Below are 18,082 nucleotides of genomic sequence, written 5' to 3' on the forward strand. Positions count from 1 at the left end.
ATTTGTTTGTTTCAGTGTAAGATCGAAATATATTTCACTCGTGAACACCATAATTTACATTTTCACTAGTGGCTGCGCCACTCGTGAAAATATTGCATTATAGTGTTCACTCTGTGAAAGAAATTTCGATCTTACACTGAAACAAACAAATGTACTCTATTTAAATAATAATAACAAGAGCTCGTCGAACACGAAATGCCCCCCCCCCCCCCCCCTTGATGCATTCAGTAATTGCACAAGGAACAGAAATTATATGCTCACTGTAAACAAAAGTTCTACCATTCTTGTTTCATCTGACCTTGACCTTTAACCTATTAACCTAACAAGAGATTACAGAGTGATCTTGGCGCCATCCACCGAACCATTTTTGAATGTTTCAAACTTCAAGACTAGCTCAAGGTCAAAATCAATGTCAAATTTCATTTCGGTACAAAACAATGTGTAAGTGGTCCAAATTTAAAAACTGTGGCTTGAGAAATGTGAAAGCAGATCACTAGATCAATTTCAAGGTCAAAGTTCATTTCGGTAGACAGAACTATGCATGTGCTTCAAATTTGAAGGCTGTAGCGTAGCTTGAGAAATGTGAAAGTAGGTCACTAGGTCAAAATCAAGGTCAAATTTTATTTCGGAACACAAAACTATGCAAGTGGTCCAAATTTGAAGCCTGTGTCTTCAGAAATGTGAAAGTAGGTCACTAGGTCAATCTCAAGATCAAAGTTCATTTCAGTACACAAAACTATGCTTGTGGTTCAAATTCGAAGGCTGCAGCTTGAGAAATGTGAAAGTAGGTCACTAGGTCAAAATCAAGGTCAAATTTTATTTTGGAACAAATAACTATGCATGTGGTCCAAATTTGAAGCCTGTACCTTCAAAAATATGAAAGTAGGTCACTAGGTCAATAACAAGGTCAAAGTTTTTTTCGGTACACAAACCTATGCATGTGGTCCAAATTTGAAAGCTGTAGCTACAGAAATATGAAAGTAGGTCACTAGGTCAAAATCAAGGTCAAATTTTATTTTGGAACAAAAAACTATGCATGTGGTCCAAATTTGAAGCCTGTACCTTCAAAAATGTGAAAGTAGGTCACTAGGTCAATAACAAGGTCAGAGTTTTTTTCGGTACACAAACCTATGCATGTGGTCCAAATTTGAAGGCTGTAGCTACAGAAATGTGAAAGTAGCTCACTAGGTCAAGATCAAGGTCAACTCATGTCAAGGTTCATCTTGCCACTCAAAACTATACATGTGGTCCAAATTTGAATGATGTAAGTTATAGACATGAAGGTTCTAAGTTTTTCCCTATATAAGTCTATATGAACCATATGACCCCTGGGGCGGGGCCATATTTGACCCTAGAGGGATAATTTGAACAAACTTGGTAGAGAACCACTAAATGATGCTTCATTACAAAATATCAAAGCCATAGCCTTTGTGGTTTGGACAAGAAGATTTTCAAAGTTTTTCCCTATATAAGTCTATGTAAACCATGTGACCCCCAGGGCTGAGCCATATTTGACCCTAGGGAAATAATTTGAACAATCTTAGTAGAGGACCACTAGATGATGTCATATACAAAATATCAAAGCTCTAGACCCTGTAATTTTGGACGCGAGGTTTTTCAAATATTTTCCTATATAAGTCTATATAAACCATGTGACCCCCGGGGTGGGGCCATATTTGACCCCAGGGAAATAATCTGAACAATCTTGGTAGAGGACCACTAGATTTTGCTACATACCAAATATCAAAGCCCTAGACCCTATGGTTTTGGACAAGAAGATCAGAAACCGTTTTAACTGTTCCTGGCCAATGTGACCTTGACCTTTGACCTAATGACCTCAAAATCAATAGGGGTCATCTGCTGGTCATGGCCAACCTAACTATCAATTTTCCTGACACTAGGCCCAAGCGTTCTGGAGTTATTGCCTGGAAACCATTTAACTGTTCCTGGTCACTGTGACCTTGATCTTTGACATACTGACCTCAAAATCAATAGGGGTCATCTGCTGGTCATGACCAACCTCCCTATCAACTTCCATGACCCTAGGCCTAAGCGTTCTTGAGTTATCATCCGGAAACCGTTTTACTGTTCAGGGTCACTGTGACCTTGACCTTTAACATCAATAGGGGTCATCTACTGGTGATGACCAACCTCCCTATCAACTTTCATGATCCTAGGCCCAAGCGTTCTTGAGTTATCATCCGGAAACGGATTGGTCTACATTCCGACCGACCGACAGACCGACCGACCTACCGACCGACATCTGCAAAACAATATACCCCTCCTTCTTCGAAGGGGGGCATAATAAAAAAATATGTGATTTCAAAAGATACGAGGCTCGTATGACGCTAATCGTTTAAAGGTTGGCAATCACGTTAAGTAACATCTTGTGGAATTTTTCATTTCTAGTATCTATATATTCTTTCAGAGAATTATTGTATGAACAATAAGACCCTTTACATAGGGTTACATCATAGTTAGAAATGTACGTTTTATTATTCTTGATTGAATTTTGTAATTGTTCACGTTTAATATGAAACTGTACAAAAGATTGATCATTTCTCTTGATTTCATAACTCTAGTTTTACGTTTGCATTTGATAGATATTAGGATATTTCAATAATCTGAACTAAATGGCAAGACTGGTTTTAAAACATAGCTTCCGAATTAATTTTTGCCACTCTAATAGATTATCCTAGTTGCTCAACCAAGATAGGTAAAGGGAGGTAAAAATAATTCTACAAACTTACATTTCTAACGAATTTCGACGAATATATTTGTCAATGTAAATCTGTACACATATGGTTAGTGGACTTGCTGTGGCATATGCGTGCTCGTTTGTACTGTTAGGCGCTTTGTCGTAATTGGTCTGGTATATATATATATATATATATATATATATATATATATATATATATATTATATATATATAGATTTACATTGACAAATATAATATAATATTTCTTATAATTATACTAAATAATTCTATATTGATCTGACAACCAGGATAGAAAAAAATGAAATCTTGAAAATACATCCAGTGAAGCTCTAACTTGTATTAAGCTCTCAGTGAACACAAATAAGTGTAAATGAGCAAATGGTAATGTTTCGAACAAATCTGTTACTTTATCAAAATCTAATTAACCACCTATAACAAGATATTAGCAGAGCTCATAGAGTCATAATGACTACATGAAGTCATAATAATTTAACTACATTTCGTGAAGTCAAAGTAAAAACAATACACAAAGGTTACGTTTTACTGTTTTTAGACTTTTTGATATACAAATGTCCTTTCCAGATATCAAGAATTTGATTTCTTGATATAAAGAATTCAATTTTTGCTGCCATGAAATCATTTTGATATCAAATATTCAGTCTTATTTTCCGAGATCAGAAATTCGATTTTTACTTCAGAAATTCGCATCCGGTGGATCACTTCTTTTGGTTTCAATTATAACTTCTAGTTTTACATTTGCAATCGATAGATATTGGGATATTTCAATAATGTGGACCAAAAGGCAGGTTTTAAAGCAGTGTATAGCTTCCGAATTGTATCGTACCCAAGGTAGGTTTAGGGAGGTAATATTACTTTTACAAACTTTCATTTCTACTGAATTTCGGCGAAATATATATTTGTCAATGTAAATCTATAACTAATATAACAAAATAGCTCTTATATTCATATCATTCCTTAGGCAACGTATGTTTATTGATTTTATACACATGCTAAAATAACTCTACATATGCTAGGCAACAAGGCCAGGAAATTCAAATCTTGATATTACCTCCAGTGAAAGTCTAACTTGAATTAAGCACTCAGTTAATACAGATAAGTGTAAATGAGCGGAATGAATGAGCGTTAATGTTTTAAACAAATCCGTTACTAATCTTATTAACGACGTTTAAACTAGCCGTGTTTTCCCAGGTAATCCGTGTTGCCCGATTGTTGTATTACGGAGTTGCTCGGTACGGCACAGATTACGATATAGTGCCGATGCTTGATACAGACTTTGGAAAACACAGGATGGGAAAAATAATCTCTTAATCTGTCTTCTTCTGATAATTTTCAAAAACAGGTTGGACATATCTGTTGATAAGCGATCCTTGGAAAAACGCTTACAAGTACACGAGTGACGTCGTCTGTTACAAGTGCGGCAAGTTGGGGCACTTAGCCAACCGATTTGCAAGGGGATTCTTCGACTTCGCTGATATCTCCAAGCAAGGACCAATCACAGTCTCAAGACTCGTACTCTAGTGCAACAGACATCGATTAAATTGTATCTAAACTGCAAAATGTTAATCCTTTGATTACTGGACCTGAGTGTATTACACTAGTATGTGAAAAAAATCATGTAAAATTTGAGGATTACACAGTTGCTTTAGAATATTAATTATGATTCCTGGTGGCTTTATGTTTTAATTTGATTTAAAGTTAGAGTATTATTATCTCTATGTAGATCTTATTCATCATACTTATTTAGGATATTTTCCTGGATTAGTAGTGGAAAACAGATTTTTTTTTTCAATCCTGATTTTAGGTTTGCGCAGTGCTCCATATATTTTAACCAAATTTTGAATAGAGCCAGTTGGGCACGACAGTGCTCATAATATAAACATGATTTCAGAAGGTTACAATAGGCAAAGATAGCACGGCTGCAAGGAGTAAGTTCATTTGCTATGGATATAATGAAACAGAGTAAGACTATGTAAGAGAAAACTGTCAGTTTAGCCCGTCTGATTTTTGGAAATAAATCTACGAGATATTGTCGTCACTTGATCGTCGGCGTCGGCGTTGGTTATTTTTTTTTTGTTTAGGTTCACCTTTTCTCAAAATCCGTAAGACCCACAGCTTTGAAACTTTGCACACTTGTTTGTCATTATTAGATGACTAAGTAGGCCAAGAACCATAACTCTAACCTAATTTTATCAGAATTATGGCCCACTTTTACTTATAAATTAACACTTTTCTTACATACTGACCAGCACTTGCAGTCGAGCGATGTCACCCGTAGGCGGCGCTCTTGTTATTTTCTTAAAATGACATACATTTGTAAAAGACATCAAAAGAAACTTTTATTTAAACCGTTCGTGGTGAATTAATGTTTTTAATACAAATAAAGTACACTAAATTATTTCACCTGGGCAATGTTGTTTTCACTGATAACGGTTAGGAAAATGACTAAAAACTTGAAGCAATATTAATTGGGTAATTTGTATGACATGATATCCTGAACAGATAAATTTGTTTCTGTTTTGGTGCAATGAAGGAAACGCAAAAACTTCTACTGCAAAAGAATTATAAGCCATAAAATATTCATTGCAAAGTTACATATCTAAGTTATATAATTGAGCCTTGGCATGAGAAAACCAGCATAGTGGGTTTGCGACCAGCATGGATCCAGACCAGCCTGCGCACCCGCGCAGTCTGGTCAGGATACATGCTGTTCGCTAACAGTTTCTCTAATTCCAATAGGCTTTGAAAGCGATCAGCATGGATCCTGACCAGACTGCGCGGATGCGCAGGCTGGTCTGGATCCATGCTGGTCGCAATGCCACTATGTTGGTTTTCTCATGGCGCGGCTCATATAAACATCTGTACTTTGGTACACGGATAATTAGAACGTTTAACACAATATTTGAGAACGGCAGCATGAGAGAAGCTAGATTTACATGATAAGCATTCATTCTTGGTGCGTTTCTCACAGTATTTTCTTACAGATTCGGAGGATAAGACGCAAAACGGTGATGGCTGATGGTGCTTTGCAGAGCGAAGGGCGCAAACGTGGCGCCATATTAATCATTTGATATTCTTGTTTTTAAGAATAATTTGATGACTGACAAGGGAGATTTTTATTTTTGTCGTATGATGTTATATATGCAATATCATTATGTTATTTCCAGCGTTTTCTTGGAAAACGAGAATTGAATAATGTTGTTTTCTTGATCTGCCCTCTCATCCTGTACTGAGACAAACGGAGGTATTTAACTGATAAAGGAGAATTCAGAGAAATGGAGCAGTCTCAGATCTCCCGGCCGGTAAAAGTTAATATAATTACACAAAAGTTACACAACTATATAATTGATGACAAGTTTCAGGGACTATAGGAATGCGCTTTTCCGTCATTCCGTCATCATTTCATTTCGTCATTCTGTCATTCCGTCCGTCCGCAATTTCGTGTCCGGTCCATAACTCATTTATCCATGAAGGGATTTTAATATTACTTGGCACAAATGTTCCCCATGATGAGACGACGTGTCATGCGCAAAACCCGGACCCCTAGATTAAAGGTCAAGGTCACAATTGGAGGTCAAAGGTCAACAGGACTTTTTTCCTGTCCTGTCCATAACTCTCCCATCCATGAAGGGATTTTGATACCACTTGGCACAATTCTATCTCATAATAAGATGATGTGTCATGTACAAACCCCTAGCTCAAAGATCAAGGTCACACTTAGCAGTCAAATATTAACATGGCATAAACAGGGTCTGTTTCGTGTCCGGTCCATAACTCTTTCATCAATGAAGGGATTTTAATATTACTTGCATACGCAAAACCCGGACCTCTAGCTCAAAGGTCAAGGTCACAATTGGAGGTCAAAGGTTAACAGTGCTTTTTTCCTGTCCGGTCCATAACTCTCCCATCCATGAAGGGATTTTAATATCAGTTGGCACAATTGTACATCATAATAAGACGATGTGTCAGTCATGCACAACTTTCAGACTCCTAGCTCAAAGGTCAATGTCACACTTAGCAGTCAAATATTAACATGGCATAAACAGTGTTTGTTTCGTGTCCGGTCCATAACTCTTTCATCAATGAAGGGATTTTAATATTACTTGCATGCGCAAAACCCGGACCCCTAGCTCAGTGGTCAAGGTCACAATTGGAGGTCAAAGGTTAACAGGGCTTTTTTCCTGTCCGTTCAATAACTCTCCTATTCATGAAGGGATTTTAATATCAATTGGCACAATTGTACTTCATAATAAGACGATGTGTCATGCACAACTTTCAGACCCCTAGCTCAAAGGTCAAGGTCACACTTAGCAGTCAAATGTTAACATGGCATGAACAGGGTCTGTTTCCTGTCCGGTCCATGACTCTGTCATTCATTAAGGGATTTCAATATTACTTGACACAGATGTCAACGTGTCATGCGCAAATTCCGGAGCCCTTGCTCAAAGGTTAAGGTGACCATTTGGGATCAAATATCAATAGGTTTTTTTTCCTGTCCGGTTCATAACCCTGCCATCCATGAAGGGATTTTAATATTACTTGGGACAAGTGTTCCCCATGATGAGACAACATGTCATGCGTAAAACCCGGACCCCCAGCTAAAGGTCAAGGTTACAATTGGAGGCCAAAGGTCAATAGGATTTTTTTCCTGTCCGGTCCAGAACTCTGTCATCCATCAAGGGATTACAATATCACTTGACATAAATGTTCCCCATGATGAGACGACGTGCATTGACAGATTTCAGTTCATTATGTTATACTGCAGTAGAGAAAATTAGGTGCCTTACAGTAGTGGACTTTGTATTGCATGGCAATACTTCATTCACTTGTTAATTTCTAGCTTTTTAGTTGTGAAATTCAAAGTGTTATATTTTTGCGTGATTGAATATTATTGATATTTTGATTATGTTAATATTACCAATCGATCTTACCGTCCCATTAATTTAGGAAAAGTACTCTCAGTAATTTTTAAACTATTTGCAAAATAGCAAATGATGGCTTAGGTCTTTGGTTCAGAATACTTTTTAGCAAGTTAAGCTGAACGAGAAATCTTTATCACAGTTCAGTATTGACTATAGTTTTATTTACTGTGTGCAAAAGGTGGCAATCTTTGAATCTTCGTTTCAATTTATCTGGGATATGGGTACCCTGCCATTTCATTAGTTTATAGTCAAAAACTGATGCTACGCCCGTGCGTATGTGCATATATCCAGCTCCGTGTCTTAACCCTTACCATGATAAACACGACTGATTCTGCCTTTGCGGCCAGCGTAGATCATGATCTGCACTGTTCTCCATTCAGTTAGTTTTTTTTTGGAAAGCACCTCTGTTAACAGTTAATAGTACTGTCCAAATTAAAGGATGGACAAATTCATTACAGATATTTAGTAGGGTATGGGTTAAAACAGATATTTGTTGTGAACAGATTCTGGTCATTAAAGTTCACAAAGGAGAAATCTTAGACTAGCTCCTAGACTATGAGATATCTTTTTACATTTTTATGATTGAATATAGCTATATCCTATAACCAAAACCATTCCTCTGTAAAAATGTCTAAAATAGACGAGCTTTTGTCTGTATGAAATTGAATTCCACAAAAAAAGGGAAAAATGTAGAAATATATCTATTATCAGTCTAGTGGCTAGTCTAGAGAAATCTGAGTCATCTTGAAACGTTTATCAGATATGAAACTTAACAAGTTTTGCATTCAGAAGATGCTTACTTATCACGTTGACAATAGATATAACATACTATACTGAATCATAACAAAAACTTTACTTAATGCTTATATTATACATAATTTTATCATAGAAAACAATCGGATGAAACTGTTATCAAAATACATAAAGATTAATATCGCGCCCATTTTCATTTACAGATAAAAGGGAGTCATAATTGTGTCCGAATTATACAAACAGTCGGTCGTTTTAATACAATATATAATCTAAGGCTTTCAGAGATGGTATTCAAAAATCTTATAGACTGACACCAACGGGAGCCGTATCTAATTATATCTTATAACTTGAACTGTAGTACATGATATAACTTAGTTGCCTCATTAGTTAGTATGGTAGTTCCATCAATGTTACTATTTTGTTATATATATTGTAATTTTCAAAATTACACGAGTATTTTATACGAAAACAGTGTAAGGTAATTAAACTAGATAACCTATCATGTATCTATAAGAATCATAATTTATCAAACAGATATATATTTAACAAATTCAAAGATATGCGAAGTTCCTTTTTCAATTTCGAAACTATCCTTAGTTATATTTCGAACAATAGAGATACTGCATTTCTAGTTTTCTCTGAAAGCTATACCCTTTCAATTTTGTCGTAGATTTGGGTTTAATGTAAATTCATTTATTCTTAAGGCCAACTGCAAAAGTAGTACGTAATGTGTACTTCATTTCGTGTACACCAAATTATTTCAAGTCGCTTGTGAAACGAAATCGCCATATCACTCTTGACACACCATTCCATCGCAACGAAGGTATGTATTAGCGAAGAGAAGCCAACTCAGCTTTTAATAACTCTTTAGTACGACACTGCAAGGGAACGAACCCATAGTATTTTTGGCATACAAACGTAAGCACGGGTGTAACGTTATATTTCGACAATAAAAATGTATTTATTTTTATTAAAAGTATAAACAAAGTGCATCTTGCACCTTCTCGCTTTGTTTTTAGAGGGCGGACCTACTTAACATGGCACAATTCACAGGTTACATACAATTTTACTGTCCTCCTATGATTAATTTTGAAGCTATATCCTGATAAACGTCTCTAACCTGGTGTAGCTGTCCTTAGGTCATAGATAGAGGATATTACATGAATGTCTTTTCATATTGAATTTATTAAACGAGTTGAATAAAATAATAAGATGCGAGGCTCTGCCGATCATTTCTTCAATTTTATTCAACGAGTTTAATAAATCTAATGTGGAAAGCCATAAATGGAATATTGTTTTTATCACATGTTAGCTTTTTCTAACGAAACATCAAATATTCTACACTCTTTTACTATATAAAAAGTCAGTTTGACAGACGTCTCCTATACTATAAACGAGTCTACGTCAAAGCTTAATACGGTGCCCATAAAGTGACATGTTGCGCACTTTTTTTCCACTTAGGTAATGTGAGACTTTTTTATTTTGTTTAAACGAAATCATTTCGTTTTAACGAAATAACTATTTCGTTTAAACGAAATAACTATTTCGTTTTAACGAAATAACTATTTCGTTTAAACGAAATCATTTCGTTTTAATGAATTAGTTATTTCGTTTAAACGAAATAACTAATTCGTTTAAACAAAATAACTAATTCGTTTAAACGAAATGATTTCGTTTAAACGAAGAAGTTATTTCGTTTAAACGAAATGATTTCGTTTTTACGAAATGTTATTTCGTTTAAACGAAATCATACGGAAATAACATTTCGTTTTAACGAAATAACTCATTTGTTAAAACGAATTCAGTTTCGTTTTTACGAAATGTTATTTCGTTTAAACGAAATGATTTCGTTTAAACGAATTAGTTATTTCGTTTAAACGAATTAGTTATTTCGTTTAAACGAAATAGAAACGAAATACTTATTTCGTTAAAACGAAATGATTTCGTTTAAACGAAATAAAAAAAGTCCCACATTACCTAAGTGGAAAAAAAGTGCGTAACATGTCACTTTAGGGGCACCGTAGCTTTATTACACTAGTGTATTATCATTTTTAAGTAATTGCTTTATTACACTCCCGTGATAAAATCCGACTAATAATTGCGAGGTTCCTGATAGTAACGTGATATGATGCATTTTGCTGCCATCAACCGACGTTATAGGACGATCACTACGGAAACAATGTCAAATAACATAATGTATTTATCAGCAGGTAATAGAATTAGAGGTATTTTCAGGTATTTGTCATAGTCTCCTATACTCTCTTAGTGTAAATAGCGAACATAGTTCTACAGGATCTATAACTTCATAGCAAATGCGTTGGCAATCTGCTACACAGTCGTCTCCCCTTATAGTGAGCAGAATTTTAACGAATCGATTTGATTTTTTGTGGGTTTAACGTCACACCGACACAATTATAGATCATATGGTGACTTTCTAGTTAAACCCAAGGTGCCACTTCTGGCATTATTTCATCACATGCGGGCACCTGAGAAGAACCACCGACCTTCTGTAAACCTACTGGATGGCTTTCTCACATGAAGAATTATACGCCCCAAATGAGGCTCGAACCCACATCGGTTAGAGACAAATAATTTGAAGTCAGAGACCTTACCCACTCGGCCACAGAGCCCCCTTATTTAAGATAACATCCACCTTCCTAAGTGTATACAATCTTGTGTATGTGTGTAGTTATTGTTCTCAGAAATTTTATACTCTAATTTTGAACGTTTGCAGACTTAACTTATCCCCTATCTAACTCATTTATCTTTTCTTGAAAGTCTGCTCTCTTTTTTTTTCTGTGCCATGCGCATTTCTGTTTTATTTTCTTATCAATTTGAAAGTGAACTCTTAGTAAGTATGGTCATAATGGTGTAAATAAAATCTTGAACACCTTAAACTCTTACAATTTTACAACTTACATTCCTTGAAACTGATGTAGTTCATGTAAAATCTCTTCCGGATATAATAATAACAAAGGTTACAAGAAGTGTTAAGGCCGTTGCATTCACACTATGTAAATACACTAGATATGTAACTAATATTTCATTTCAAATTTTGATAACTTGAGCATTACAAATTAACTGTGAGAACTAAAGTAAATTTCTTATTTATAATTTAGACAGATCCGAAATATGTCAAGACTATTCAGATGTAATAGAGGCCTGGTATAAATTGAATTTAAATACAAATAAATTCTTCTTTTTCTATAGCAACAGGAAAGTAAATACACAAATAACACACACCTGTATGTTTATTTTAAGGAGTTAGGTAAATACTATTTGTGTCTGTGGTACTTCAAAGTTCACAAAATGGAATTAAGTAATTTCATTTACTGAAACAACAGATCTAACGATATTGTAAGTCTTTTTGATAATACTCTGTTGTCGTGAGTACATGTGACAAATCGACCCGCCTGTATCTCTGTAAGCTGATGGAAGTAATAACAAAACCATATAATATCACGACCTACATATATCCAGCTAGAAAAGCCATGATAATTATTGCAAGTTGGAAAACAAACGAATATGACTTTAAGTTATGAATATGACAAATAATGTGTCTAATGATCAAAACGAGTCATTGTTTTGTCCAAAATATGATAGTTTGAATCATTCCTCCAGCTTAAAGTCCTCTTTACATTAATGTAACATAAGACAATCATATAATAAATAATTGTGAACAAAAAGTGAAACACAGTTTTTGGCGTTACTCATAAAACATTACTTTTGTATTCTGTATAATGTATAGTCAGCTACTATGCTGTTAAGATTTAAGCTGTACTATACAGTTAACACGAACCCTAAAAACGTAATGTTTGTTCAAAAAAGATGTACACAGATGGCTCTATTATCCCGGTGGCCAATTCATTTTCCTTCCTCCTAGCACATGTAGATGGAGATGGTATACATTTTGGCCTCCATCGTGCCCGTCGTTGATAACTATTCTGTAACCATTAGTGATTCCTATCTCTTTGGCAACTTTTGTAGCAACCCACATCATGTGACCAAGTAACTGAAATTATAATGCTCATAAGTGGTTCAAAATCAATTTTTGAGGTGGAAGGTCTTGTGTGATAAAGCGTGTCGAAAGGTGTGGCATTAGACGCGTAGCTATTTAAGAAATGTAGGAGAATGTTTGAACGGCTGTCTGCTGAATGACACGTGACTTCGACACCTTATCTATAACGGACCGTGTCGTATTTGACCTGGTATAGACAGCGCAAAGGAGTCAGAGGAACTTTCTAATGAGTTTGTATCCTCTTTCAACCAGTATTAAATCTAACTGTAGGATGTACATCATATCGCATTTCTTTACCATAAAGCAACGGGTTGTTATTTGCTAATTTGTCAAAACTTGAGACCCCTTACAAATATGACTTGCTATGGTAACCATAACTTCAATATCTATAGGCTTATGCTCGTTTGTATCTTAACAATCCAGCGTGAACGATACACACTAATCTGTAAGAGTCATCGATTATTCAGGTTAGATAATTTCAAAACTAAACTGCCATACTAATTAAAAAGGGAATAATAATTAATAACTAGAGCTGCTTTTGAGAAAAGCGCATGTCTCCCACAACTGCCTAATCATCTAAATAGTATGTCAGTCTTTATATACTGTTTACTCACTACAAATATACCTTTGAAGAGTAAAAAGGCTGATTTTGGGTAATTCAAGGGCCATAATTTCGAAGTGCCTGGGCCGATTTGGCTAGTTATCAAACTTGGCCGAAGACTTATGGTCAAACATATTTTGTACAAATGTGGTGAAGATCGGAAGAGAAATGTTTGACTAAGATCGCGGACAGAAGTAAATAAAAAGGCTATTTTCGTTAATTAAAAGGTCGTAATTCCGAAGTGCCTGGGGCGATTTGGCTGTTTATCAAACTTGGCCGAGGACATATGGTCAAACACATTTTGTTCAAGTTTGGTGAAGACAGGATGAGAAATGTTTGACTTAGAGCGCGGACAAGAGTAAAAAGACCGATTTTCGGTAATTCAAGGGCCATAATTCCGAAGTGCCTTGGCTGATTTGGCTAGTTATCGAACTTGACCGCGGACTTATGGTCAAACACATTTTGTTCAAGTTTGGTGAAGATAAGCTGAGAAATGTTCGACTAAGAGTGCGGACAAAAGTAAAAAGGCCGATTTGCGGTAATTCCAGGGCCATAATTCCAAAACGCCTGGGCTAATTTGACTAGTTATCGAACTTGGCCGAGGTCTTATGGTCAAACACATTTTGTTAAAGTTTGGTGAAGATCGGATGAGAAATGTTTGACTTAGAGTGCGGACAAGATTTGTGACAGACAGACAGACAGGCAGACTGGAGTATATCAATATGTCTCCCACACCACTGTTTACAGAAAATAAAATTTCAGTATTTAGTATTTTAATAGTGTTAAGGCATGCAGGACTACAAAACATCAGCCAATGAAAAGACGACGACGTATTATTACATTCGGTTTATCTATTACTATTTTTGTAATATACTTATCACTGCCAAACTTAATTACAAACAAGACCCTCTTCAAGATTTGAAAACTGAAATGCTGAATTACTTGAAATTTCCTATTCAGTGTTTAGATATCTTGAAAAAGTCTTAACAACGATATGTTGGTACAATAACGTTTCCAGCTAAGTCGTTTTTGTCGATGATTCTGTTCGGTCATATAGCTCTAAATCCATTCATAATATTGTTACAGATAGATAGATAAGCATCGTACCTTTTGGTCTGTCTCGGCAGCATCTTCAAGCTTCCTCAACTCTTTTACCGAGACGACCAGGAAGTGATGAGGAGCTTGCGGATGAATATCTTTTATCACTACACACTAAAATGACACAAATGATTAAGTGATTAAGCATCATTTTGACTAGGGTTGCAACTATTCAAGAAGCAGGTTAACCCTGCTGAATTTCTATAACGAACTTGTCAATCTTTCATTTTGGACAGTACCATTAACTGTTAAGAGATGTGCTTATCAAAATATACTGGCTGAATGGCGAACAGTACACTGTTCGCAAAGATATAATCAGTAATGTCCAGCATGATAAGGGTTAAGAATCGTTATGTTCAGACAAAACCAATGTCTGTTCTGAAGAAATTGTAAGAAAGTGGGCTGGCATGTAAAAATGATTGGTTCTATCTTAAAAAAGACTGTGCATTTTGGATAATGAGTACCAATAAGCCTTTAAAGCACATACATGTACTGTTTTCAATAGTCTAAGAATTGGTCAACATGGCTATTTTTAGACTTTTTAAAAAGATATCAAGAGCTGTATGCAAAACAAATTTGTACTAATAATGGCCTGTCGGAGGTTACTAATGTGTGGTTTCAGTCGAAAGTAAGCTTCCACCTCGACCTTTAACCTAATAACAATATATGTCATTTTCATGGAGTATGATGGCCAAAAATTCTATTATTTTAAATTAATTCAAAATCAATTGTTCTATTGAACATTCACCATTGACATTGAACAACGTTCTCCATTTATCAGAATTTGTTCCAGTTTCAAGGTCACTGTGACCTTGACCTACTACCTACTAATCCAAAACAAATAAAAATCATCAACCGAACACAGGCAATAATCCTCTGTAATTCGACTAGTATAGCCCCAAGCATTATGCATTTATCAAGCAGAAACCGTTTTCAGTCCGAATATCAATGTAACCTTCAATTTTGATGCAGTTCTTCAAAAATAAATCCGAAAGTAAAATCTGACCGGCCGACCGGCATGAGCAAACTAAAATACACCCACACTTCTTCGAAGAAAGGCATAAACAGCCAACCTGTACTTCTATCATTATGTCTAATCAAAATTCAGTATATTAACCTTTATACCCTATATTTTTTATTTCTTAAGATTGGTACCCTTATTCCCAACAATGAACTAAAACAGTAGAAATTCTTCCTTTACTTCAATGAGCTCAACAAAACAATTTCTAGCACAGCTATTATATAGAATTTTTTTACAATCTCTACCAACATACGTACAAAACAAAGCATATGAAGAATAAAAAAGCGTATGAAGAATGAAGAGATTTAAATAGTTTTGACAGATCGTGAAAACTAATGACAAAATTTAACACATAGAAGATGTCTCATGACCTTATTAATTTGTGATTTTTACCTTCCAGTTCAATTTTCTCTATCCATTGCTATTTTCGAATCACCTAACACTAATACGGGTGATTCACAACGTCTGAACTAAACAAAACAGAGCACATATATTGATAAAAGAATTTTAATACCTATTATGCATTACAATAATGCTAAAATCCCCCCAATCATTACGTGTCCTTAAAACCAAAGAAATATGAATCAACGGAAAAACATGAGATAAGTTGGAATGCAATGAATTAATGTAAAAAATAAACACTTTATGAACATTCTTATTCCATATTTGCGTACAATGCATCATGCAAACAAATTATATTTTACCTGTTCGTCTTCGTGTAAGAATTTAGCGGGTATTTCTTTCCGCACAATTTTGCCAAAAATTGTATCATCCACTTCGTCCGCCATTTTGATTTGCAACGAATGATTTAAACTACCGGGTATATTCTTTTCCGAAAAGCGCATGAATCATCCGATCAAATTAACCAATAGCTGCACTCGTAGCTGAAATTATACGAAGGTAAATTTAGTGCGTTTTGATTCATCTAGAGCACATTTTAAGATCAAATAACGTTTTTGTTCTGCTTTTAACTTTGAATATTGAACCTATATATCTCTTTATTTTTTCCCAGTCAATATTGGATTATATTTTTTGATTTTTTTTCTGTTCAACAATAGTCTTATTGTTTTTCATCTCTTGAAATATTTTCTATTTCATATTAGATCTGTTTCATATTGGAACTGTATATTTTCAAAAATATTTTCTGTTTCAGTTTTGACCTGTATCTTTGGAAACAGTTTCTGTCCGATTGTGGACTTTTATTCTTTAAGATATTGTGTGTTTAATTGTGTACATATATCTCTTGATATGTTTTCTGTTAAATGTTAGAACCGCTACTGTTCATTAGAAGAACCGTAAATTGCTGTTGAAACTTTCTTTGTCAAGCGGGGAGGGGGGCACTAATGTAGAATATGCGAAATTACCAGGTCGGCTTGGTATTAACAAGTATACATGTAATTTGTATCTTTAGTGCTAATACAGCATGCAAGGGCACTACATGTCCGCTTAAACAATTTATCAATTTTATTTACGTCATACCAAACTGAATGTTGGACATATCTGAAGGAATATTACATGCTCCCACATATCCCGTAAATCATACAAACAGGAAGAAATGATCAATATTAACAGTTGTTTAAATATGAAAGAGAAATAATTTACGACAATAAAATTTACGGCTTTAAAGGTTATGCAATATGATCAGGACTGATAAAAAAATGTTTTGAAAATATCAAATTAAGCAATATTAAAATATTTATCATAGAATCGTAACATCATACGAGTGCGATTTTTATAGAAAGTTTGACTTGTTTGTTTTAACCGAGTAAAATAATTCAAATATCATAAGTAAATCGGTGTTTTATATAGGGATAACCTGGTGTTTCAAAAATCATTCTTTTCTTTTCTTTTATTTTAATGATTTAATTGTTTGTTTAGTCTCTCAATCCCCCATTCTCATTCCCCGATTTTGCATGAGCGTGAGTGTGCGTTCGTGCGCGCGCGCGCGTGTGTGTGTGTTGATCGTTTGTACGGCTAGGATAGTAATTTGAGGAAGGCTGCGTTAAAGCTTTTCCTATTAGATATTTATCCTCGTTTCTTATTAATACATCAAGTACCCAAGCCTCAAAATATCATACGCAATTTTATTATAGTTTCATTTCTGTATAAGCGAATATAGGCAGTCTTTGAGTGAACCAATGTTAGCAACATTTGACCGTAAACAAAAAGAAATTCACATGCATGTATAAAAAATGTGGTTAAATATAGCAATTTTGAGGCAGCCCAAAATTTACACAAGCTCAAATTTAATTCCAAGAAATGCATATTAGGTTAAGGTGTATATATATAAACATACACATTGTATATATATAAACATACACATATATAAACATACATCGAAAATCAATTTAGAATGAAATGCTATTTTTTGTGAGTTTAATCGGGTATAAACTTTGCAAATCCATGAATCGCGCTAGTGATTCTTTGATGAAATACAAGATTGCTCGACTAAACGCACAAAGGTAACATTCAGTTCTTATATTTACATTTTACAGCACCTTGCGATAGAAATGAGTGGTTTGTATTCCAATCAAAATAAACGTCAGGCTATCGATCTATTCAACAACTAAATAGAACAACGAAAAAGACACACCCATGTTAAATTGCCATTCGCCTTCCAATAAAAACACAGTTCTTGATTTCTTTAAATTAAGTGTCTCCTTAAATCCAGGAAAAAAGTCATACAGTCATATTAATTCAATTTTGATCTTAACCATTAGAAAAAAAGAGTTTAGCTATAATTCAATGTTCTCTTATAGATTCTGGTGACCAATTCTGAGCGTGTTTTTTTCGAACGACGCCATTTTGATCATGTTTTTATTGTTAATGACGTCAGATAGCGGAATTGGTCACCTTCGATGTTGTTTATACGAAAATCATCGCTTTTTCTGTCTATATAAAACATTGAGTGAATGTAAATAGTGTAGTTTAT

General features: G+C 34.8%; 1 protein-coding gene across 1 annotated transcript; it reads right to left on the reverse strand.

The window, feature by feature from the left end:
• Window positions 1–11,866: 11,866 nt before the first annotated feature.
• Window positions 11,867–16,013, reverse strand: LOC123532471 (adenosine 5'-monophosphoramidase HINT1-like). Its single transcript, XM_045313918.2, has 3 exons — window positions 15,855–16,013; window positions 14,139–14,243; window positions 11,867–12,424 (listed from the first exon to the last, which is right to left on the reverse strand). The coding sequence occupies exons 1-3, from the start codon at window positions 15,993–15,995 to the stop codon at window positions 12,260–12,262; spliced, it is 411 nt and encodes a 136-aa protein (XP_045169853.2). The 5' UTR covers window positions 15,996–16,013; the 3' UTR covers window positions 11,867–12,259.
• Between the last annotated feature and the right edge of the window lie 2,069 nt (window positions 16,014–18,082).

This window comes from Mercenaria mercenaria, chromosome 11 (assembly GCF_021730395.1).
Source record: "Mercenaria mercenaria strain notata chromosome 11, MADL_Memer_1, whole genome shotgun sequence".
Classification (NCBI taxonomy): Eukaryota; Metazoa; Mollusca; class Bivalvia; order Venerida; family Veneridae; genus Mercenaria; species Mercenaria mercenaria.